Source organism: Heterocephalus glaber, unplaced genomic scaffold (genome assembly GCF_053883595.1).
Source record: "Heterocephalus glaber isolate CG9 unplaced genomic scaffold, H.glaber_assembly_v1.0 deba00000809, whole genome shotgun sequence".
Lineage (NCBI taxonomy): Eukaryota > Metazoa > Chordata > Mammalia > Rodentia > Bathyergidae > Heterocephalus > Heterocephalus glaber.
The window spans coordinates 4,395,841-4,417,513 of NW_028258163.1; the positions used below are offsets into that span (position 1 = coordinate 4,395,841).

Here is a 21,673-nt window from a genome sequence, read left to right on the forward strand (position 1 = left end):
CTCCTCCAGGTGATTTGTTCTGTTTTGTTTTGGGTCGGAGGGAGGATCTTGCTATCTTGGCCAGGCTGGTCTTGAACTCCTAGGTTGAAATGATCCTTCCCCCCAGCCTCCCAGGTACTACGGGGGTGCACCACCATGCCCCAACCTAAATGTATATTACAAAGGAAAAAGCCCCTTTGGAGAAAGGTCTTCCCAGCTGGCTCTGCTGGCTGCCAGGATTCCCGCATTCACATTCACATTCGCAGGGCTGGCTTTACAGGAGGAGGTCAGGATGTAGACTGGAGAGCATAGATTCCTCCCTCCAAAGTGCCAATTGGGGTCTTAAGGTGACACGGCCATCTTTCACTCACTGCGTAAAGATGAGGCTTTGTTTTGTGGAGTCAGGACTTGAGACACACATGACAGAGTGAGTGCTGAAACCGTTGAAAGGAGTGGAAGAGCCTTCCTTCCTCCTCCCCAGGTGGCAGAGGAAGGGGCTGCTCAGGTCCAGTGACTGGAGGAAAGGTCTGGGTGGGTGGGGAGAACCAAATCACTGCAGGTGACAGGTGCAGGGCTTCGGGCAGGCACAGGGATTTCCCTTGCAAAATTCATTCCAACGGAGAGAGACTTTAGTCCTGAGAAGTGCCAGAGCTTCAGGGCCACCGGGAGGGCCCAACGCTGGAGGGCAGAGAGAGGACAGACCTGGAGGGAGGCGTCAGAGCGCCTGCCACTCCAGAGTTTCTGAGCTGTTTCCATTGTGGTTCCACACTGTATCCCTCCTCTGGTCTTAGAATTGCTTTTCTGGGGATTATCTCTGGGTTGGGAATCCCCTAGTGGGCTTTTTTTTTTTTTTTTTGAGACCAGGTCTCACTGTGTAGCTCAGGCTGGCCTCGAACTTGCAGTGATCCTCCTGCCTCAGGCTCCTGAGTGCTAGGATCACAGGCATGCGCCACCACACCTGGCCCCTTAGTGCTTTTTATTTTGGGTACTGGAGATTGACCCAGGGTCATCGTACTGAGCTACCTCCCTATCCCTTTTCATTTTTTGAGACAGTGCCTTGCTAAATTGCCCAGGTAGGATTTGAACTTGCAATCCTCCTGCCTCAACCACCCAAGAGTATGTGCCATCACACCCACAGCTTGCTGGGCACTGTTTACCATGTCTTCATTCTCCCTGAACTGTCTTCCTCGCTCTGTCCCCCCATCCTGCTGCTCCCTGACCTTCAGAGGCAGTTCCAGGGCAGGGTGAGGGTCTCATGGTTGTCAGGGGGTGGCACAGAGGTCCTTGCTGGGACCTAGGACCAAAAGCCAGGCCCTGAGAGGGGACGGAAGTCATGGGTAGAGCTTCCTGCCTCTCCGCTGGGCTAAGCAGGGCGATAAGAGGAGTAGGTTAGGTAAGAGGAAGTGGGCTGGGGCTGAGCAGGGCTGAGACTGAACTCCTGGGGACAGAGGCAGTGTGAGGGTCATGTACCCAGAGGGGCCTGGAGCATCTGGAGCAGCCTCCTGTGGTGTAGAGCACGGAGAGGGTGCCTGGGAGGAGTGCTCAGGTGGCCAGAGGGAACCGGGTGGGTGGTGCCTGGTCAGTGAAGTGAAGGTCCAGGCCTAGCGAGGCCCAGAGGCATGGTTGCCTCACCTGACCTTCATTTTCATGGGAAGGAAGCATTAAGAAAGAAGAACTGGCTGTTCTGTTAACTTTGCTTATTCAAAACACTCAATCCCATCTGGGCCCGGTCCCCAACCCCTACTCCTACCCCTGGGGTGGTCCCACCCTCTGGGGACAGAACCCCTGCCCTGGAGCCCACCTTGAGGACTCCTTTCCACTATGAGCTCCTTTTACTGGTCCTCAGTCTGAGCCCAAGCAACAGCATCCCCCAGGTCCCCAGATTGCCCTTCTTGGGGTCCCTGGGACCCAGAGGGCCTGGCTCCAAGCCCTCAACCTGCCTCTCAGCTCTGGGTCGAGTAGAGAAGGAAGCCTGAGCAGGAAGTGCTGGGGCACAGGGGGAGGGCGGGGTTCCAAGAGGGGAGCCGGTGCCCTGGCAGGAGTGGGGGCTGCAAGCAGGGCAGAAGGAGCTGATTTACAAGGCAGATGGGCCTCAGGCCAGAGCTCTGAGCACTGCACCCAGCCACTGCTACCCCGTGAGCTATAAGAGCACCCGGACTTCCGCACCAGCTCTGGGGGAGTGCCCTGTTAGCCCAGCCTGGCTCCCCTCCTATAACCCTCCTTCCTTCCCTCCTCCTGCCAGCCTGTGACTGCCCACCTTCTCCAAAGAGGGACGCTTGGCACCATGTCTCTGCTCAACCCTGTCCTGCAGCCCCCTGAGGTGAAGGCCTATCTGAGCCAAGGAGAGCGTTTCATCAAATGGGATGATGTGAGTAGGCAGGGCCCTCTGTCTGCTGGGGAGCTGGGTGGTGGGGACCAAGGGTTGGTTTATGTTTCCCAGGGCCCAGGCGCCTGTGTGGCTTGGCCAGGCGGCTGGCACTTGCTGGATAAATAAGCCTGGGGATGAGGTGTGTGTTCCTGGCTGCAATGGCCAAACTGTGTCTAAGGAGCAAGGCGGAGGTGGGCTGCCTGGGCAGTTCCAGGGAGATAGTTTCTTCAGATCTACATCTGTCCTCCCCACCCCTTGGCCACAAAAGAGCAGGGATTTTGCTCCTGGCTCAGCTTTGGTGGGAGGAAAGCACACACCAGAGGTGAGGCAGGGTCCCCTCCCAGCACTGATACTCTCCTTTTGCTCCAGCAGGGGGCTTGTCCCAGGGAAATCCTACTCTTTCCTGAATGCTTCCAGGGCAGCCTGGACCCAAGTGAGGCCCAAGAGGCCCCTGGACCCAAGTGAGAGCTGGAGACTGCTGCTCCAGGGGCCTGGGAAGGGCTGACCGACTTCTGCTTCCCCTTGTCGGCTAGGCCTGGCCCTGACTCCCACCAGCCTGACTGCAGGGGAAGGGGAAGGTGTTGCTTTGCCCTGCACCCTGTCTCCAATCTCTGCTCCTTCCTCGTCTGGAGCCTACTTTCCAGCCTCTGGTCCTCCTGGGCCCTGAAAACATGGCCATGGGTCAGGGATTCTTGTGGACCAGCAGGGTGAGCCCTTGGGGCACGGGGGCTGCTGGGCTGGCCCAGCCTGAGAGGGCTGAGCTAGTCCCAGGAAGACACAGAGGCTCTGCCAGGGAGGGGAGGGCCTTAAGGCTGCTTGTCTGGCTTAGGGGTAAGATTTGAGGGTCTGGGTCTGGGTCCCTTACTGTGGGGCTAGGCTGAGGAGTCTCAGCCATGACTATGGGGAAGGGCCCTGTGCTTAGCTGCTTTCTGTTTCCCTAGCATGGAGGTGGTTTGTCTCAGGGGCCCGAGGGATGAGGGAAGTGGCTCGGAATGAGAAGTGAAGTGGTCTCTCTCAGTTCCTCTGGGCAGTGTGCATGACCTGAGTGGACAGGGGCATGCTATGCGGACTTCCCCCCAACCTGTGTACCTGGCTGGTCTCTTCCCTTCCCCAAAGTGGGGCCCTGCATGTTCCCTGGATCCTGATTTGTAAGAGCAAGAATGTTGCAAGCGTTGTCACAGAGCACGAGCACCTCTGAGACAGGCTGTGCTCTCAGACTGCTGTCAGCTTGTGGTGCTGTCACACCACATCAAACAACCACACTGCATAGGACACAGTGAAACCATGGCTCCACAGTCCGTTCACAACATGTGTAGAGAGGGAAGCTCTTCTCCTACCATGAAAGGAAACTTAGCAAATCACCATTCATTCCCTTTGCCCTTGGGTAATTGTCCAGTGGTCATGGCAAAACCCACTCCTAGTTCAGAAACTACTTAGAATCAAAACTCTAACCTTGGCTTCGCCTCCTTGCATCTTCCCCTCATACCCTTGGGACTGGCTTCAGGGGGTGCAGGCCCTCTAGAATGAGGTGAGACACCCTTGTCCTCCAGGCCCCTCGAGGTGGGGTGCAGGTGGGGAAGAGATAACAAAGTTCGTTCTTGAATGGCTGCTGTCACAAACTGCCAGAAACCTAAAGCTTATTTCTTTCTCCAGTGGGCATTCTGACGATTCTTGGAAGACCTTCCTCCCCTGAACTTGAGTCACTCTCGAATCTCTATCTCAGGAGGTTACTTGTGATCACAGCACTTCTTCAGCCTTTTGTGACCACGTCTGTCTTCCATTGGCTTTGGACCCTGTGCTTCTCTTTCCCCTGTGGGGCTACTCTGGACTCTAGAAATCCTCATGTAGTTGCTGCCCCAACAGTGCTCTGGGAGTGTAGGCATCCCCAGCATGTCTCTGTTCTTCCAGGCTCTGTCTGATATGCCCCATGACTGCGGGGATCACACCAGCTCCCCAAGTAGGGCTGAAACCCCTCCCTGAGCCTTAGATCAGGGATCAAGCACCCTGGTACTCCCTTAGGAGGGAAGGGGTGGAATGCATAGCTTTCACCAAAATTGCTTTCTTCACAAAAAAATTTTTTTTTTTTTTGGTACTGGGGATCAAACTCAGGACCTTGAGCTTTCGAGGCAGGCGCCAGAACCGAGCTAAATCCCCAGCCCTCTACACAAAATCTTTCTCCCGTCCCCTAACAAACTTTGATCACCATTCTTTGATCATTTCCTTTACAGATTTTGTTTGGTCTGGTTTGGTATGCAGCAACTACCATGTTTTGTTGGAAACTTCAGTTGTAATACATATACACACATGTATACACATGTGTGTGTACGGGTGTGTGTGTGTGCGTGCTTGGTGTTACTGGGGATTGAGCCCAGGGCCTTCATATTGAGCTATATCCCCATCCCTTTTTTAAAATTTTGAGACAGTCTTGAGCTGGGGATTTAGCTCAGTGGTTTTGCCGCCTGCTGCGCAAGCGCAAGAACCCGAGTTTGATCCCGGTACCAAAAAAAAATTTTTGAGACAGTCTTGCTAATCCACTAAGTTGTCTAGGCTGGGCTCACACTTGCAGTGCCCCTACCTCAACCCTGCTGAGTGCTGGGTTTACATGTGTGCACCACCACACCCAGAGTCATCATTATTATTAAAATAAAAGGTAGCCTGTTTGCTCAGTGAGTGGAACAGGAATTTAGAAGGGGAAGTCATTCATTGATTCATTGGCTCTTTCAGTAAACCCCAGGCTCAACCAAGCACCAAGCACCAAGCACCAAGCTTGTGGTCCAGCTTACTGACCTTAGTCTGTCAGCTCCTGGGGATTTCCTGGATGTACTTCTAGCCTGTGACCCCGCCACATACAGACCTGAATTGGGACAGCACATTTCTGGGAAGTCTTTCCCAAAGTAGTGAGGCACCGGCTAGCCCATGTTTCAGGTCAAAAAAGTGCTTCAGTTTGGAGGTGGGAAGGCACTTGGTGACTCTGGGACAGTTGGACCTAAGGGCTAGGGGCAGTCATGGAGGGAGGACAGGTCCCAGCTGGATTGTGTAGGCCCTTGGCTCCACTCTTGGGTACAAGAGTTTGGGCTCCGGTTCTGGCTGTGTCAAGTTCTCTTAAGTGGTAGCAGGGGTTTGGGGGAGAGAAATTCCATCCCTTTAGAATTCCATCTCTTTGGAAGCCATGACCATCAAGCAGTTCTATTTGGGATTAGAGGGAATATTTCTCTTCCAGAGATGCCATCTCCAATCCTCAATCTAGTCCAGCTCTTATTCTAGAGAACAAAGGGAAATGTCTTCAGATTCCTGGGACAGGCGCCTCCTAAGTGAGGTGATGAGCTCTGAACCCCCTGGTGTGAGCCAGGGAAGCCCGGCCTGAGGTCTCAGAGCAGAGAGCTGACCCCTTTTCTCTTCAGGAAACTGCAATAGCCTCCCCGGTTATCCTCCGCGTGGACCCCAAGGGCTACTATTTATACTGGACGTATCAAAGCAAGGTGAGGTGGCAGCCCCTACCTACCACAGCCCTGAGCTCTTGCTTATCCAGTGAGCTCAGCCAAAGTACTAATGGGGAGAGATGTGGACTCTGGGGAGTGGAGAGTGGCCTGGAAGGGTGGCATCAGAGAGGAATAGACCGAGAAGAAGGGAGAAGTCCCTCCATGGGAGAATCTGACTGGTGGGAAGGGAAGGGTAGGCTCCAGGTGGCTCTAGGCAGTTCTGGCATCTAGAGAGAGCAGTTGGCCATGATGTGAAGGGGTGTGGAAGCTCCCTGCTCCCTGTGACCTAACCTTTTGCATCCTGGCAGGAGGTGGAGTTTCTGGATATCACTAGTATCCGGGACACCCGTTTTGGGAAGTTTGCCAAGATTCCCAAGGTAGGTGGGCCCAGAAGCAGCCTAAGTGCAGAGCAGCTACCAGCTGCCTGGATAAGGAGTTCTTGCAGGGGGCAAGAAGCCTGGTCTCTAAAACAGGGGCATGGTTCCTGGGCTGGGCAGCAGGGGTCCCAGCTTGAGCCAAGGAAGGGTTGTCCTGGGTTCCACCCTGGGCTCACCTGGCCTCTGAGATTTGGAACTGGGCACGATGAGCTGAATGGTAGTGTGTGGGAGGAGGGGCCACCTCCTGCCCTCAGAGCACCCCGCACCATCTGGATGGTATTGCTTATCCCCCTTCCCCAGCTGGTTTGACTATATTTGCCTATTGCTGGTAGGAAAATTGGAGGAAGGGATTGGTGGCAATCAGGGTTCCCTGAGCCTGGGAGCTAAGAATCCATCTTCAAACAAAAGTGGCAAATAAAATACACAGCCCGCTCCCCCAGGCCCCACGGCCTTAGCTCACCTCTTCCTGTGGGCCTCTCCTTCCTGCCTCTGTAGTGAGTCAGGGCTGGGGGCTGCTCAGGCCTGGTTCCCAGGACAGGGATGGGATTCTGCCCCAGGGGGGCATAGCTTGAGTGGCTGAGGGGAGGGGCAGGGAGGAGAACACCCCTGACCCTCACCATGTCACACATGCTGCAGAGCCAGAAGCTCCGCGAGGTCTTCAACATGGACTTTCCAGACAACCACTTCCTGCTGAAGGCACTCACAGTGGTGTCCGGGCCTGACATGGTGGACCTCACCTTCCACAACTTTGTCTCCTACAAGGAGAATGTGGGCAAGGTGCGTGGGGAGCCCCTGGCCTGGGTCTTGGCCCTGGCCTGGGATGGCCTGGACTTTCTGAGAGGCAGGAAGGGCACCCTTATAAGTCAGAGGCCTGGCCGCTGAGTTTTGTGCTCCTGCAGGACTGGGTTGAGGATGTGCTGGCCCTGGCCAAGCACCCGCTGATAGCCAACGCCCCCCGCAGCACCTTCCTGGACAAGATGTAAGTGCCTGCCCACCTGGTCTTAGCCTGCTGCTCTAGGAATCCAGCCCCTAGCCCTGACTCGGGGCTGCTTTTTGCCCCTGCAGCCTGGTAAAGCTCAAGAGGCACCTAAATCCTGAAGGGAAGATTCCTGTGAAGAAGTGAGTCTCCCCAACTCCCTCCTCGTATTGCCCCAAGCTCCCCAGCCCTTCTCTCCGCACCCATGGCTCTTCTCTGCTGGGTGCCTTTCTCTCTCCTTCAGTTTTTTCCAGATGTTTCCTGCTGACCGGAAGCGGGTGGAAGCTGCTCTCACTGCCTGCCACCTTCCAAAAGGAAAGGTGAGTGGTTCCCCAGCCCAGCCCAACCCTGGGGTTCTCACTCCCACCAGAGGGCAACTACTTGGCCAGGCTTGATGGTGGGTGGGGAAGGCAGGAATGCCATTGGTCCCATCCACAGCCCGCACAGCCACTGGTTCCTGATCCTGGCCCAGAGGTGGACTGGGGCAAGGGTTCGGAGCAGGTGGCAGCGTGGGGGAGGGCAGCCGTTGGCAGACTGCTCAGGGCCAGTCGCAAAAACAGCTCACATTCCCATTCGAGCCTTGGGGGTGAGTGAGAGGAACCGAACGACAGTGGAAGCTGCCAGGACACAGACTTCAGCTCAACACAGGAAAGCAGTTTCCTGTTTCTTTTTAATTAAGCAATTAATTTTTAATTACCAGTTGTCAGCAGGGTCACCCCATGAGGTGCCTTATGTGAATTACCAGAAAGGATCTCTCTGGGGTTGATAGGGCCCTGAGCCAGGGTCTAAGCTTGGCCAGAGGAGCAGATCTCAGGCTGGGGTCCCCCGGGCTAGTGCACTTGTATAGTCACGGCCTGCACCCCAGAGAATACGTTCTCCTGGCAAGAATTTAGAACATTGTAAATGAATAAAACTAAGGCCCCGCTGGTTACCTGTTCTTATGAATTCCAGGAGGAATGTTTTCCCCACAGGCACAGCTCCATGGGATTGGTGACCCCTGAGACAGTCAGTCAGCACTTCAAGCATAGGGTGGGGAGGAGTGGGGGAAGGGGCTCCTGCTGTGGTCCTCAGGTCCCCACCACTTGCTGGCTGTTATACACACCCACCTTCCTTTTCTACTGCTTCCTGGGCTGCATCCTCCCTATTTATCTGCTTTCCTTGAGTCCCAGAAGAGGCTGTTGATCTACCTTCACTTGCAGCTGCAGCTCCAGAGGCAGAGGTGGGCTTAGGGAGACCCAGCAAGACTCTTGCTCAGACCTATTGCAAGCTAAGACCATTGTTGGCCGGTGTAGGCCTTCCAGTATGATCCTGAGAGACATGTACTGGGAAGCACAAAGCAAAAGCACACTGTCCCTGGATACCACTAATCAACTTCCTGTTTCTATTTCTATAACTTGCCTACCCTGGACATTTCATGTAAATGGACTTATAATACATGTGCTTTTTCACGTCAGGCTTTATTCACTTAACATGCTGTTTTCCAGGTTCATCCATATTGTAGTATGTATCAGCACTTCATTCCTTTTTATCATGGAATCATATTTCATTGTGTAGATATAACATTTTGTTTTCCTATTACTAGTTGATGGATATTTGGATTTTCCCTTTTTGGCTATCATAAATAACACTGCTATCAACACTTGCATACATTATTTTGTGTGGATATGTTTTCAGTTCTCTTGGATATATACCAGTGAAATTGTTGGGTCATATGACTCTTTATTTAACCTTGTAAAGAGCTGCCTGAAGTTATCTAAAATGACTGCACCATTTTACAATCCCACCAGCATTGTATGAGGTTTCCAATTTGTCCACAGCCCACCCACGCTGTTACTATCTTTTAAACCATCCTAGTGGGAGTGGAGTAGTACCTCATGTGAGGTTTTTTGTTTGTTTGTTGTGGGGTTTTTTTGACCACTGCTCTATTTATGAGACTGTTGCTGGCTGATCTTGAACCTGTGGGTTCTGTGAGTGGCTAGGGCCCTAGCTCTGAGCCACCACCCCTGCTCTCATTATGGTTTTGATTTGCATTTCCCTAATGACTAATGATATTGAGCACCTCTTCATGTGCTTATTGATCACGTGTACATTTTCTTTGGGGAAATGACTATTCAAATCCATGCTCTATCTTCCAATGGGGTTGTGTTTTATTGTTGAGTTACCCCTTATCAGATACCTGATTTGTAAATATTTTATCCCATTCTATGAGGTTTTTTTCCCCCTTTCTTGATGGTGTCCTTAGCAGCACAAAAATTTTAAACTTTGATAAATTTCCTTTTCATTTCTTTCTTTCTCTCTTTTTTGTCCCTTATTCTTTGAGTGCTTCCTCTTATTATTGTGGCTATTATTTCAGTACTGGTGATCAAACTCAGGTGGCTCTCTCCAGCGAGCCATGCTCTGAGCCCCAATTGTCACTTTTTGCTTCTTGTATTTCAGGGTTCTGTTGTTAGGTGCGTGTATATTTATAGTCAAACAGCCTTTTTTGGGAAAATGTGTCCTTCCCTAAAAAAGAAACAAGGTAGCCCACTGCCTGGCAAGCTGCACCGCTAACTTCTGACATCTCTTCTTCCTTGTCCTGGTCCTTCTTAGTTCCAATCCTGTTCTTGCCAAGAGACACCCCACCATCAGGGCAACCAGCTCAGCATGTTCTCAATCAGCAGTCAGGGGTCTGAGAAGGTGGTGTCCAGGGTGTTCTCTATCTGCCCACCTCGAGCACTGTCTTTGATTGTCACATTGTCCAGAGCTGGGCCTGGGCTGTGGGTCTTAGCTCTGAGCAGGTGACAAGGTGACTGTTCCTGCAGAATGATACTATCAATCCAGAGGACCTCCCAGAATCTGTCTTCAAGAGCTTCCTCATGAGCCTCTGTCCTCGGCCAGAAATAGATGAGATCTTCACTTCCTAGTGAGCTTATTGGGCTGGGCTGGGCATGGGGAAGGGGTATTGGCTAGCAATCCCCTCTTCTTACTTGCCCTTCTAGAAATCTGGAGAAAAGGGTTGTCTAAGCCTCCAGGTCAAGAGATATGGACCTGTGCTCCTCTCTCTGGCCCACAGCCATGCTAAGGCCAAACCCTACATGACCAAGGAGCACCTGGCCAAATTCATCAACCAAAAGCAGCGAGACTCCCGACTTAACTCCTTGCTGTTTCCACCAGCACGGCCTGACCAGGTGCAGGGCCTCATTGACAAGTATGAGCCCAGCGTCATCAACATGCAGAGGGGTGAGGACTAAGGGAACGCTCAGTGTCCCAGTCCTGTTCCGTCTTGGCAGCTGGGGTGCAGCTCTGACAGCCATCCCTTGTCCCCCAGGCCAGCTGTCACCTGAGGGCATGGTCTGGTTTCTCTGTGGGCCAGAGAACAGCGTGCTGGCCCAGGACAAGCTGCTGCTCCACCATGACATGACCCAGCCACTCAATCACTACTTTATCAACTCCTCCCACAACACCTACCTGACAGGTGGGCCTGGCAGCCTCACTGCTGACCTCTCTGGACAGGGGGTGCTTCTGGTCTCCGGATCCCATGGGTGCTGCCTAGTGTTGCTAAGCCTGCAACAGGACAGACTGTGCTGGGGGAGGGGCTGGCCCTCCCTTGAGTGATGCCCCTGCCCCTTTCCTGTCCTGGTCCAGCCGGCCAGTTCTCAGGCCTGTCCTCGGCTGAGATGTACCGCCAGGTGCTGCTGTCCGGCTGCCGCTGTGTGGAGCTGGACTGCTGGAAGGGGAAGCCTCCTGACGAGGAGCCCATTATCACTCACGGCTTCACCATGACCACAGACATCTTGTTCAAAGTGAGGCTTGTGGGATGGGCTGAGGGGGTGGCAGCTGAAAAGGGGAGTAGGGAAAGCCCTGGGCCAAAAGCTTTTTGATTTGAGGGCATGAAGCTCCAGGGGAGGGATGACTGGAATGCCTCAGACCAGTGCAGGGACTAGAGGAGAGTAGGGTTGCCAACCAGGGCCACCCACGAATGCATTGAACCTGGGCTGTGGGGAAAGCACTTGCGGGAGGGGTGGGGCAACACTTTTCTTTCTACTGAGCCCCTTCTTTTCCAGGAAGCAATTGAAGCAATTGCAGAAAGTGCCTTTAAGACATCCCCCTATCCTGTCATCCTGTCATTTGAAAACCACGTGGACTCGTGCGTATCCAGGCCCATTTGGCCTAATTCCTTGTGAGGTCCCCACTCCTTCAAGCTGTCCCTGCCTTTAGCCATCGATCCATCCAACTCTCTCCCTGGTCTCAGTCCAGGCTCCTCGGACCTGTGTTCCTGCCTCCCTCACTTCTTGGGTCCCTGGTCTGGTCATCAGCACACAAAAGAATGGGCAAGAGGGCTGAGACTGAGCTGCAGAACCCCACCCTCACTTTGCTCCCCACAGAGCCCGCCAGCAGGCTAAGATGGCTGAGTACTGCCGGGTGATGTTTGGGGATACACTGCTCACAGAGCCCCTGGAAAGGTTCCCAGTGAGTAGGCTCTGCTGTGCGGTACTGGGCCCAGGGAGCTCAGGGCACACCCTGCAGGTGAGAGATGGTGCCCATCCCCTCCCCTCTCCCCTCTGCACAGCTGAAACCAGGCCTCCCTCTGCCCAGCCCAGAGGATCTGCGCGGCAAGATCCTCATCAAGAACAAAAAGAACCAATTTTCTGGTCCGGCAGCCCCCAGCAAGGAGCCTGGTGGAGAAGCTGAGGACAGCTGTCTCCCCAGAGCCCCCACTGGGGAAGGCACAGGTAAGTTCCGGGAAGAGTGGATGGGGCTGGAGACATCTGGATGAGGGGAGGCAAGGGCCGGAGGAACCCTTCGGGAGCCTGCCGAGGGCTGTGGGTGGCAGTGTGGACTGCTGAGGCAGGAGCCGAGCTGGAGGAGGAAGAAGAGGAAGAGGATGAGGAGTTGGGAACCCTGGATGAAGAGGAGATGAAGAAGATGCAGTCAGATGAGGTGCGTGGCGGCGGGTGGTGAGGGTGAGTCCTCCCGCTGAGGAGTGGCCCCCATCCGGGCTCTGCACGTCTCCCCCCAACCTCCCCTCTGTTCCCTAGGGCACAGCGGGCCTGGAGGTGACGGCTTACGAGGAAATGTCCAGCCTGGTCAATTACATCCAGCCCACCAAGTTCCTCTCCTTTGAGCTCTCTGCCCGTACGTTAGTGTGAGGTGGGGAGCCGAGGGTGGGCTCAGGAGCAGGGACCCTCACAACAGAGCAGGTTGATGGGTGGAGTAAGAGGAAGGGCAGCCTCCCCTCCCTGGACCTAGGGGCCCTATAAATACCCAGCTGAGGGGTCAGGAAAAGGGCTGTTTAAGTGGCAGTGGCTGCCAGTTTCCCAGCACTGTGCTGAGGAACCTGGCAACAAGCAGAACACTCTGGAGTGTGTCAGTGACAGGCAGGTGGTGACGACAGGCCACCTCAGCCCACCCTGCCTGGGGGTCCTGTGGTCTCCTATAGGTTCTGTGGCTTTGGGGACTGAGCTGCATGTACCCAGGGCCAGTGTGAGCCCTTCCCCTTTCATATGGCCCCATTTTCCTTGATATTAGGACACAGCGATACTAGTGCACAGTGTGTTCCTCTCCCCTCCATACACAGCCCTGATAAGACAGCTCTTTTTGAATACTCCTGTGCACAGCTGGGCCTCTGAGACACTGGCTTCTATCCATGAGCCCACAGCCTGCATCCCACCTGGGCACACCCACGATGTGTACACCTCTCCCTCCATGCACTCACACTCAGCCATCGCTTGCAAGCCCCATTCCCAGGCGCACCCCAGCATGTCCTCACACTCTGCACGTACACAGCATGTGCGTGCCCACAGTCTCCATGCCCATCCGGGGCAGGCGGCTCTCCCTCCCTGGACCACAGCCCACATCCCGTCCCTGGTGTGTCCCTGTTCCCACACACTGCTTCCAGAGGTTGGTGTCAGGGTTGGAGGCACCTCTGTACAGGATGGAGCTGCCCCAAAGCGGAGGGCAGGGCTGAAGGAGAGGTGACCAGGTTGAGACCTCCTTCTCCCCTGCACAGAGAAGAACCGAAGTTACGTCATCTCCTCCTTCACGGAGCTCAAGGCTTATGACCTTCTCTCCAAGGCCTCGGTGCAGTTCGTGGAGTATCCTTGAGGTTTTGATAGTGAGGTCCCTGGCTGGGGTGGGCACTGGGGGAAGGTCTGGGGACAGGGTCCCTGGGTAGTCTTTTGGGTCCTCCTGGTGAAGATGGCCCCGGCCAGGCTCCTATACTCAGTGACAGCTACAACAAGCGCCAGATGAGCCGCATTTACCCCAAGGGTACTCGCATGGACTCCTCCAACTACATGCCCCAGATGTTCTGGAATGCTGGATGCCAGATGGTTGCCCTCAACTTCCAGACGATGGGTGAGGACACTCCCAGGCCCTGAAATCCCTCCCCCAGGTCCTGCAGGTCCCACTGTCATCCTTCCCTGGGGGTTCTGAGAGCAGACTGGGTGTCCTAGTGTTTGTTTTGGCTCTGGAGCATTTGGGGAGGGGTGGGGCATTAGCTCATGCTTTCACAGTGGCTCATGCATGAACACCAAGGTGCAGAGCCGAGAGGCTGGCACAGGGCCTGGCCGCTCTGCTAGGATGTGTCTGTGGGAATCCCACTGTGAGCTGGCAGACTGCTCATGTCATGTCTCTTTTCTGACCGTTCCTGAGTGGTGAAGCTGCAGAACTAGGCTGGGACACGAGAAATCCTTGCCTCCAGGGTCCATGCCACTCCTCCATCCCCAGGACAAGGGAGGGTGGGATGTGTAGGAAGGAGAGGCTGGGGACAGACCCGGGCTAGGCCTCCCTCACTGTCTCCCTTTGCCCCCACCCCCAGACCTGCCCATGCAGCAGAACATGGCACTGTTTGAGTTCAACGGGCAGAGCGGCTACCTCCTCAAGCATGAGTTCATGCGCCGGCCAGACAAGCAGTTCAATCCCTTCTCCGTGGACCGAATTGATGTGGTGGTAGCCACCACCCTTTCCATTACGGCAAGGCCTGAGGAGGACAAGTGGGGAAGGTCGGGGGTCTTGAGGAGAAAGGTGCAGGAGACCACCCCGCTACCTCAACCCCCTCCCCTGCTAGTCCTACAACTTCAGCCCCAGCCGGCAGCTCTCAGGCAGTCACCAGTTGCCTTGGAAACTGCCTCCTCCTCAGCACTGGAGGCTGCTACTTGGTCCCCATGGAAACCAAGGGGAAGGGCTGTAGCTGGGTGGGGGAGGGGAGAGGGAGTGGGCAGAGCGGGGCAGCAGAAGCCCAGGCCCAGGGAAAGGTGCTGCTCCCTTCTTGGCTGGAGAGGGAAGTGGGGCCGCCCTCCTCTGGTCCTCAGAGCTGGGCTGTAGACCATGAGCCACGTAGCCTTCAGGTGGCGGCCAGAGCTGAATGGAGCTTTTCACAGTACTCATGGATGCTTCAGCTTAAGGGAGTCAGAGGCCCAGGTGCCTGGAGAAGAGCCTGGGTGGGGTCTGATGTTGGGCTCCCTGGTTCCCACCCCCAGGTTATCTCTGGGCAGTTCCTGTCTGAGCGAAGTGTGCGCACCTACGTGGAAGTGGAGCTGTTTGGCCTCCCAGGGGACCCCAAGAGGCGCTATCGCACCAAGCTGTCACCCAGCAGCAACTCCATCAACCCTGTCTGGAAGGAGGAGCCCTTTGTCTTTGAGAAGGTGGGGGGCGAGGGCAGGGCAGGGGCTGAGGTCTGTTTACAGGTGAGAGGAAACCAGTAAAGGGAGCTCTGTCATCTTCCTCCTCCCCCCAGTCCCTCACCCCATCCTCCTCAGTTTCCAGAGTCCCAAACTCAACTCTATAGACGTTTGCTTGGCGGGCAGTACGTGTGTCTGCGTGTACACGTGCGTGGGTCACGACTAGAGGCACAAATGGGAACTAATCCAGGGCTCAGGGTCCCGTGGGATTGAGAGGTCTTTCACCCCACTGGACCCTGTTTAGCAGAGTGGCCCAAGGCTGTGGGCACAGCCATCCCTTCTCCCCGTGAGATCAGCCAGAGCTGAGCTGTGAGGATGTCTTGTATGTATGTATGCCTTCTGCCCGTCTTCGCTAAGTCTAGTAACACAGGCCAAGTTCTCACCCTGACACTGACTTCCAGAGCCAGGCAGGGGGCTGCTTGGAGCCCTTCTCCCCTCAGCAGACCATGGTTTTCTAAACTCTCCCCAGATCTTGGTGCCTGAGCTGGCCTCCCTCAGGGTGGCTGTAATGGAAGAAGGCAACAAATTTCTGGGACACCGAATCATCCCCATCAATGCCCTAAATTCTGGTAAGGAAGGGGATCCTTCTTCACTGCACCCAAGGAGCCTGCACCCCAGACCAGCAGGGGGCCAGTCTAAAGCATGGGAGTCTGAGGGAGGGCCTCCATCACCACACTTGTGTTCTTGGCCTTAACATGAGGGCAGGGATAGAGTACCTCTCCAGGAACCTAACAGAGGCGGCAATTCTGCTCACCTACCACGGTGCCCGTGATTTCCTGGAGCACTGACTTCCTGTCCCACGAGCTGACACCTATGTATGAAGGGCTCATCAACGCCTTCTCACTGAATCCTTACCATAACCACCTAACCACCGGAGGCATACACTATCCCCATTTCACGGGTGAGGAGTTTCAAGAGCTAAAGTAACTGCCAGGCATGGTGGCAAAAGCCTGTAATCCCAGCACTTGGGAGGCTGAGGCAGGAGGCTCGTTATGAGCTCAAGACCAGCCTGGACTCCATAGTGAGACCCTGTCTCAAAAAACCAAAACAAAAATGAGTTAAAGTAACTGCCCAAGATCACACAGTCAGGAGGTACGGTACCAGACTCACACCCTGCTCTCTTGAACTCTAGAGCCAGATCTTGAGTGTGGGTGGTTGGTGTGCAGTGCTGGGTAGGAATGGGGTCTGGCTCAACACCCACACTCTCTTGTTCAACAGGATACCACCATCTGTGCCTGCACAATGAGAGCAACATGGCCCTCACCATGCCTGCACTCTTTGTCTTTCTGGAGATGAAGGACTACGTACCTGACACCTGGGCAGGTAGGGCCTGTGGCAGGCTAGAAGCCCAGGCTGTAGTTCCCCTTACACCCCATGTCCCAGGGTGGGCGAGGACAGGCCTTTGTGGTCTGTCTCCACACCTACCAGGCCGGTAATGCCCTGTGCTCCAGATCTCACTGTGGCCCTTGCCAACCCCATCAAATACTTCAGTGCTCATGACAAGAAATCCGTGAAGCTCAAGGAAGCTATGGGAGGTCTGCCTGAGGTTTGTGCTGCCTGGACCACTGCTGGGCACCCCTAGGAGCTTTGCCCTCTGTGTGGGAGGTTGGGGACCAGGGCAGAGCCCCAGTTCAGGGAGAGGGGCTGTTAGAGACACCTTCTGATGTGCTCTCCTTGCACAGAAGCCCTTCCCATTTGGTGGTCCAGTTGCCTGCCAGGTCAACGGGGCACCAGGGCCTGCAAGCAGTGGGTCTGAAGGTAGGCACTCTGGGGTCCACCGACCTGGGGGAGGGGCCTCCACCTCTACCACCACATCCCTAGGCCCAAAGGATGAAGACTTTCACCTGAGAAGGGAAGGGCTGTCCAAAGCTCAGGACTGGGAAAGTGCACTGCAGGGGTCCCATCTTGAGGCCCTCAGGGAGTGGGGAGCCCAACTGAGTCAGGGGTCCCAGAGTACCTGCCAGCCCGTCCTGTCCTCCTGCAGCAGCAGGGGCCAAGGCCAGGGAGGAAGCCATCAAAGAAGCTGCAGGTAAGACCAGCCTAGTGATCACGGGCATGAAGCCAGGGAGGGCCCATGAATAGGGTGGGGTGGCAGCACACCTCAGCCCAGCCTCCCCAGAGCCAAAGACGGCCAGCATGGAGGAACTGCGTGAGCTGAAAGGCCTCATGAAGCTGCAGCGGCGGCAGGAGAAGGAGCTTCGGGAGCTGGAGCGCCGAGGGGCACGGCGTCGAGAGGAGCTGCTGCAGCGCAGCACAGCTCAGCTGACAGAGCTGGGGACACCAGGCTGTAAGCTCCGCCCGGGGAAAGGCTCCCGAAAGAAGAGGTAAGGGCCACCGGGGCACCCTGCCTTCCAAGCATAGCAACCTCTGGCTCAGGGCCTGTCCCCATGCTGCTGCTGCAGGACCCTGCCCGCAGAGGACACTGCAGGGACCATGCCAGGCAAGGGCTTTGAAGGCACGGACCCACGAGTGCAGGAGCTCAAGGACAGGCTGGAGCAGGAGCTGCAGCAGCAGGGCGAGGAGCAGTACCGGAGCATCCTGAAGTGCAAGGAACAGCACGTGGCAGAGGTGCCCAGAGGAGACAGCACAACCTAACCAGCCCCACGCCCTCCACACAGCTGAGGGCATCTCACTGAACCCCTCTTCCTCCCCTCATGCAGCAAATCACCAAGATGATGGAGCTGGCCAGAGAGAAACAGGCCTCAGAGCTGAAGGCCCTCAAGGAGACCTCAGAGATGTAAGGGTGGCTCTCTGCACACCTCTCCCTGCTCCCCAGCAAGGGCCTGGTCCCTCAGGACAGCCAGCTCATGCCTGTGCTCCTGCAGTGACACCAAAGAGCTGAAGAAGAAGCTGGAGATCAAGAGGCAGGAGCGGATCCAGGCCGTGACCAAAACCACCACAGACAAGATGGCCCAGGAGAGGTGAGCCCTGGTGGGATGGCCCCATGCCCAGCAGGCCCAGAGGGGAAAGGGCCTCCCTACAAGTGGCTCCTGACTCACTTCCCAGAGATGCCGCTCCCTTGGCCCTTGAACAGCTAATCCTTCCTCTGTCACCCCTGATCAGAGAGCATCTTCCTGAGGCAAAACCCAGAAGCCAGGAGTCTTTGAGTGGAGAGGAGCAATGAAGGGAAGATGAGAGAGAGAGGGAGAGAGGGAGAGAGGGAGAGAGGGAGAGAGGGAGAGAGGGAGAGAGGGAGAGAGGGAGAGAGGGAGAGAGGGAGAGAGGGAGAGAGGGAGGGAGGGAGGGAGGGAGAGAGGGAGAGAGGGAGGGGAGGGAGGGAGGGAGAGAGGGAGGGAGGGAGAGGGGAGAGGGGAGAGAGGGAGAGAGGGAGAGAGGGAGAGAGGAGGGAGGGAGGGAGGGAGAGAGGGAGGGAGGGAGGGAGGGAGGGAGGGAGGGAGGGGGGAGGGGGGGGAGAGGGGGGAGGGAGAGGAGGGAGAGGGGGGGAGGGAGGGGGAGAGGGGAGAGAGGGGAGAGGGGGAGAGGGAGGAGAGGGGGAGGGAGGGAGGGAGGGAGGGAGGAGGGGAGGGAGGGAGAGGGGGAGAGGGGAGAGGGAGGGAGAGAGGGAGAGAGGGGAGAGGGGGGGGAGGGAGAGGAGAGAGAGAGAGAGGAGAGAGGGAGAGAGGGAGAGAGAGAGAGAGAGAGGGGGAGAGGGGGGGGGGAGGGGGGAGGGAGAGAGAGAGAGAGAGAGAGAGAGAGAGAGAGAGAGAGAGAGAGAGAGAGAGAGAGAGAGAGAGAGAGAGAGAGAGAGAGAGAGAGAGAGAGAGAGAGAGAGAAGCCAAGGGCCAGCAGCCCGTCCACTGTCCCTTCCCTGTGCTCCCATGGATACCTTGAAGGGCAGTGTGGTTTAGTGAGGGAGCTGTCTCCTCAGAAGGTCTCAGGACTCCCGAGGCCCCCTTCATCCTCCTTGGTATCCCATGCTGGCTGCCTCGAGTTCCCGGACCTATGATGCCGTTCCCATTTGTCAATGCCTGGAAGAGACTTCATCCCTTCCTTCTACGGGGGCCTCCTGCCCTTTCTAAAACTCTGATTATACTGACAGGTTGAAGAGAGAGATTAACAACTCCCACATCCAGGAAGTGGTGCAGGCCATCAAGCAGGTGTGTAAAGGCTATGTCCTCCCCAAACACCTAGGTGGGAAGGGTGGCCCTGGCCCTTCCTTTGTTCCAGCAACGTGCAGTGTGCAGAGCTGTCTGTGGAGCCTGGGCGGGTGGGGCACCCTGGGGTCCTGGGTGGAGATCAGGTGGGCCAGCTGGCTAGAGGAGGATGGGATTAGAGAGGGTGGGAGGGGAGATTCTCTGAGGGGCCAAGGAGTCAAAAGAGGTAGGCAATCCTTGCCAAGAATGGGCCTAATGCTCCCCCGGGATTAGTGACCACAGTGACACAGCTGCTATCTACTTCATCCTAACCTCACTCCGTGTATTTCATGCCAACTTCCCATGTCACCTTCCCGAGCCCATGAGCCAGGTGGTAGCATCTCATTTTATAAATTGAAAACATTGCCCAGCACTTGAGGATTTGGTCCCAAGTCTTCCAGCTGGTTGGCTACGCTACAGCTAGATTCCAACTCCAGTGGCGCAGTGTGGGACATGCCACCCTGATTCCCTGCCCCCACATCCACCCAGATGACAGACACCCTGGAGCGGCACCAGGAGAAACTGGAAGAGAAGCAGGCAGCCTGCCTGGAGCAGATCCAGGAGATGGAAAAGCAGGTAACAGGACAGCTGACCTGGCCCCAGTGGCTTTAGGATGAGACGGGGCTGCCAGTCAGGAAGTCATCGCTCACCAGTGGGTCACAGGCTGGTTGCTGTGGGGACCCAAGGGCCTTTCAGATGAGGCAGGTCTGCAGATCTCTGCTTGTCCCCAGAGATGCCCTAGTGGGCTCCACTACCCCTAGTTCCTAGTCTCCTGGGTGCTCTGAACAGACAGGCCATCTTCTTGTTCCACTCTCCAGGGAAGAGAGGGAGGGTGGGCGGGGGACCCTACCTGAGCTAGGTGTGCTCCTTGGTGTCCCCCTAGTTCCAACAGGAGGCTCTGGCAGAGTACAAGGCCAGGATGAAGGGCCTGGAGGCCGAGGTGAAGGAGTCAGTGAGGGGCTGCTTCCCCTCCAAGGCCGACGACAAGGCCCAGAGGGCTGGTGAGGCCTCCAGGGAGCCCTGTGACCAGGACCTACTCACAGACGAGGAAGACACTGAAGAGAGCCGCCTCTGATGCCCCAATCCCACTGGGGACACATAACAAGGAGACTCAGACCCTTCTCTAGGACATGGCTCTGTCCCCCAGGAGGAAAGGACTCCAACATACGAGGTGGCTGGAAGCTGGGCCTCCTTCAACACTGTGGCCCTCTCCTTAACAGTCTGGCCAGAGGTGAGGCAGGAATCAGATACAGCAGGCCTATAGCCTTCTCCATGCTGACGTTCTGATGCCCATTGTTCTCCCAACCTCTGAATAAGCATCTATTTGTTGAGGGCAAAAGAATATGGACTGGGAATAGGAAGGGGAGTCCTGGCCCTGCTCTACCTGTCCTAGTGTGCAACTAGCAATGCCCCTCCTGGAGCTCAGCTGCCTCACCTGGAGGATGGACCGACACCTGGAACCTCTCTACCTTTGCCCTGATGGTTCAAGTACAACCAAGCCTCAGGCCTTCCTGATCCAATCTGGCACCTCACCAGGCTTCCTGACCACATCTCCAGCCTGCCCTGAGCAGGGAGCATCGTCAGCTCCTTAGGCAGAGCCTAGCACTACCTCTGAGCTCCTAGGACAGCTGCCCCCAGGATGTCCAACTGAGGTCCCTGTTTTCTGCTCTGCCTGTGCAGGATGGAAGCTGATGTGGAAGAGCTCCTCAGCTGACGGGCCCAGGCCCTGGGGTGTAGGGCTGTAGCCGGTGGGGAGGAGAGGAGGCTGGCCTCTTGGGACCCTCCACTCTGAACCTGGCATACCCCTTTTCCTAGGCCTGGCTGGGGTACTTCCCAGCATGTACCCCACTACTCAGACTACCTGACAAGGCCAGCATCATTTTGTCTTCTGAATTTATGAGGTTTATTTATTTTTTCTCCTTTCTGCTCCTACTAAAGAAACTTGACCCAGTATTCCTGCCTAAACCTGGCCTCTGTTCGACAGCTAGGAAATGCGGACAGTGGAGGAGAGGCCCCAAAATGAAGCTGGCTGGGGAAAGACAGTGGGGCTGCACCAGGGCTAAGGTCCCTTTCAGAGCCCAGGGAAATGGCCCTGCCTCTGGGCTCGAAGAGAAATCACTTCCCCTTCTACTGGCCCTGATGCCACAGCCACTAAAAAATGTCACTCCCTCTTCTCTACTGCCCCCCCCCCATGTGGCCCTTCCTTGTTTCTGCCCTCAGGGCTGGAGCAAAAGAGCCTGGTGCTAAGGTGTCCCCACTGCTCACGGTACCATTTCCTGCCCCCTCACCACAGTCCCACATCTCACAAGGGCTGTGCACTGGCTTGGGAGAGGCAGGGTGGGGCCATTCTGGGAAGAGTTGTTTTCCTATCAGGTGGTTACAGCAGATGTTATTATCTGTGAGCACCTGTGCTTTCAGAAAATAGAGACCTCTAGAGTCCTACCAGTCCCTAGCTACAGAGTGAGGCTAGAGGCTGCTCATTCACAGGACTAAGGCCTGGCATGATCAGCCTGTTCCCACCCTCTGCACATACTGGGCACTGTTTGGGTGGGACACCTATACCCCAGAGCAGCAGCACATGCCTCGCCAGGCAGTCAGGTATCCCATCGCCCCTCCTCTCCCCGGGCCCTGGGGTAGAGTTCTGTAAGGATGATGGTCCATGCCCAACTCATGGAGACAGGAATATGGGCAAAGGCCAGA

At 55.9% G+C, this 21,673-nt stretch overlaps 1 protein-coding gene and 1 long non-coding RNA gene across 8 annotated transcripts; one reads left to right on the forward strand and one right to left on the reverse strand.

Moving 5' to 3' along the window:
• Positions 1–1,998: 1,998 nt before the first annotated feature.
• Plcb2 (phospholipase C beta 2) lies at positions 1,999–20,926 on the forward strand. Of its 7 annotated transcripts, none has more exons than XR_015449794.1 (33): positions 1,999–2,114; positions 2,222–2,347; positions 5,749–5,826; positions 6,135–6,203; positions 6,840–6,980; positions 7,103–7,182; positions 7,269–7,322; positions 7,424–7,499; positions 9,981–10,081; positions 10,232–10,398; positions 10,487–10,633; positions 10,804–10,961; positions 11,223–11,305; positions 11,544–11,628; positions 11,729–11,891; positions 11,993–12,099; positions 12,198–12,294; positions 13,169–13,253; positions 13,391–13,515; positions 13,979–14,133; positions 14,640–14,804; positions 15,310–15,409; positions 16,059–16,163; positions 16,292–16,386; positions 16,523–16,598; positions 16,825–16,869; positions 16,951–17,164; positions 17,217–17,408; positions 17,501–17,577; positions 17,666–17,761; positions 18,880–18,937; positions 19,463–19,549; positions 19,857–20,926. XR_015449794.1 is itself a non-coding variant. In XM_021241853.2 (33 exons), exons 2-33 carry the CDS (start codon positions 2,264–2,266, stop codon positions 20,046–20,048), a joined length of 3,531 nt encoding a protein of 1,176 aa, XP_021097512.1. In that variant the 5' UTR covers positions 1,999–2,114; positions 2,222–2,263; the 3' UTR covers positions 20,049–20,926. The 7 variants fall into 7 exon arrangements, 6 of the variants coding, with proteins under 6 accessions (XP_021097512.1, XP_021097510.1, XP_021097509.1 ...); XM_021241853.2 differs by having other exon boundaries at positions 17,243–17,408; XM_021241851.2 differs by having other exon boundaries at positions 16,960–17,164; positions 17,243–17,408.
• On the reverse strand, positions 9,984–14,142 carry LOC110345187 (uncharacterized). Its single transcript, XR_002388343.1, has 3 exons — positions 14,035–14,142; positions 10,627–10,722; positions 9,984–10,161 (listed from the first exon to the last, which is right to left on the reverse strand). It is a non-coding gene; the product is annotated as an uncharacterized LOC110345187 (long non-coding RNA).
• Positions 20,927–21,673: the final 747 nt, after the last annotated feature.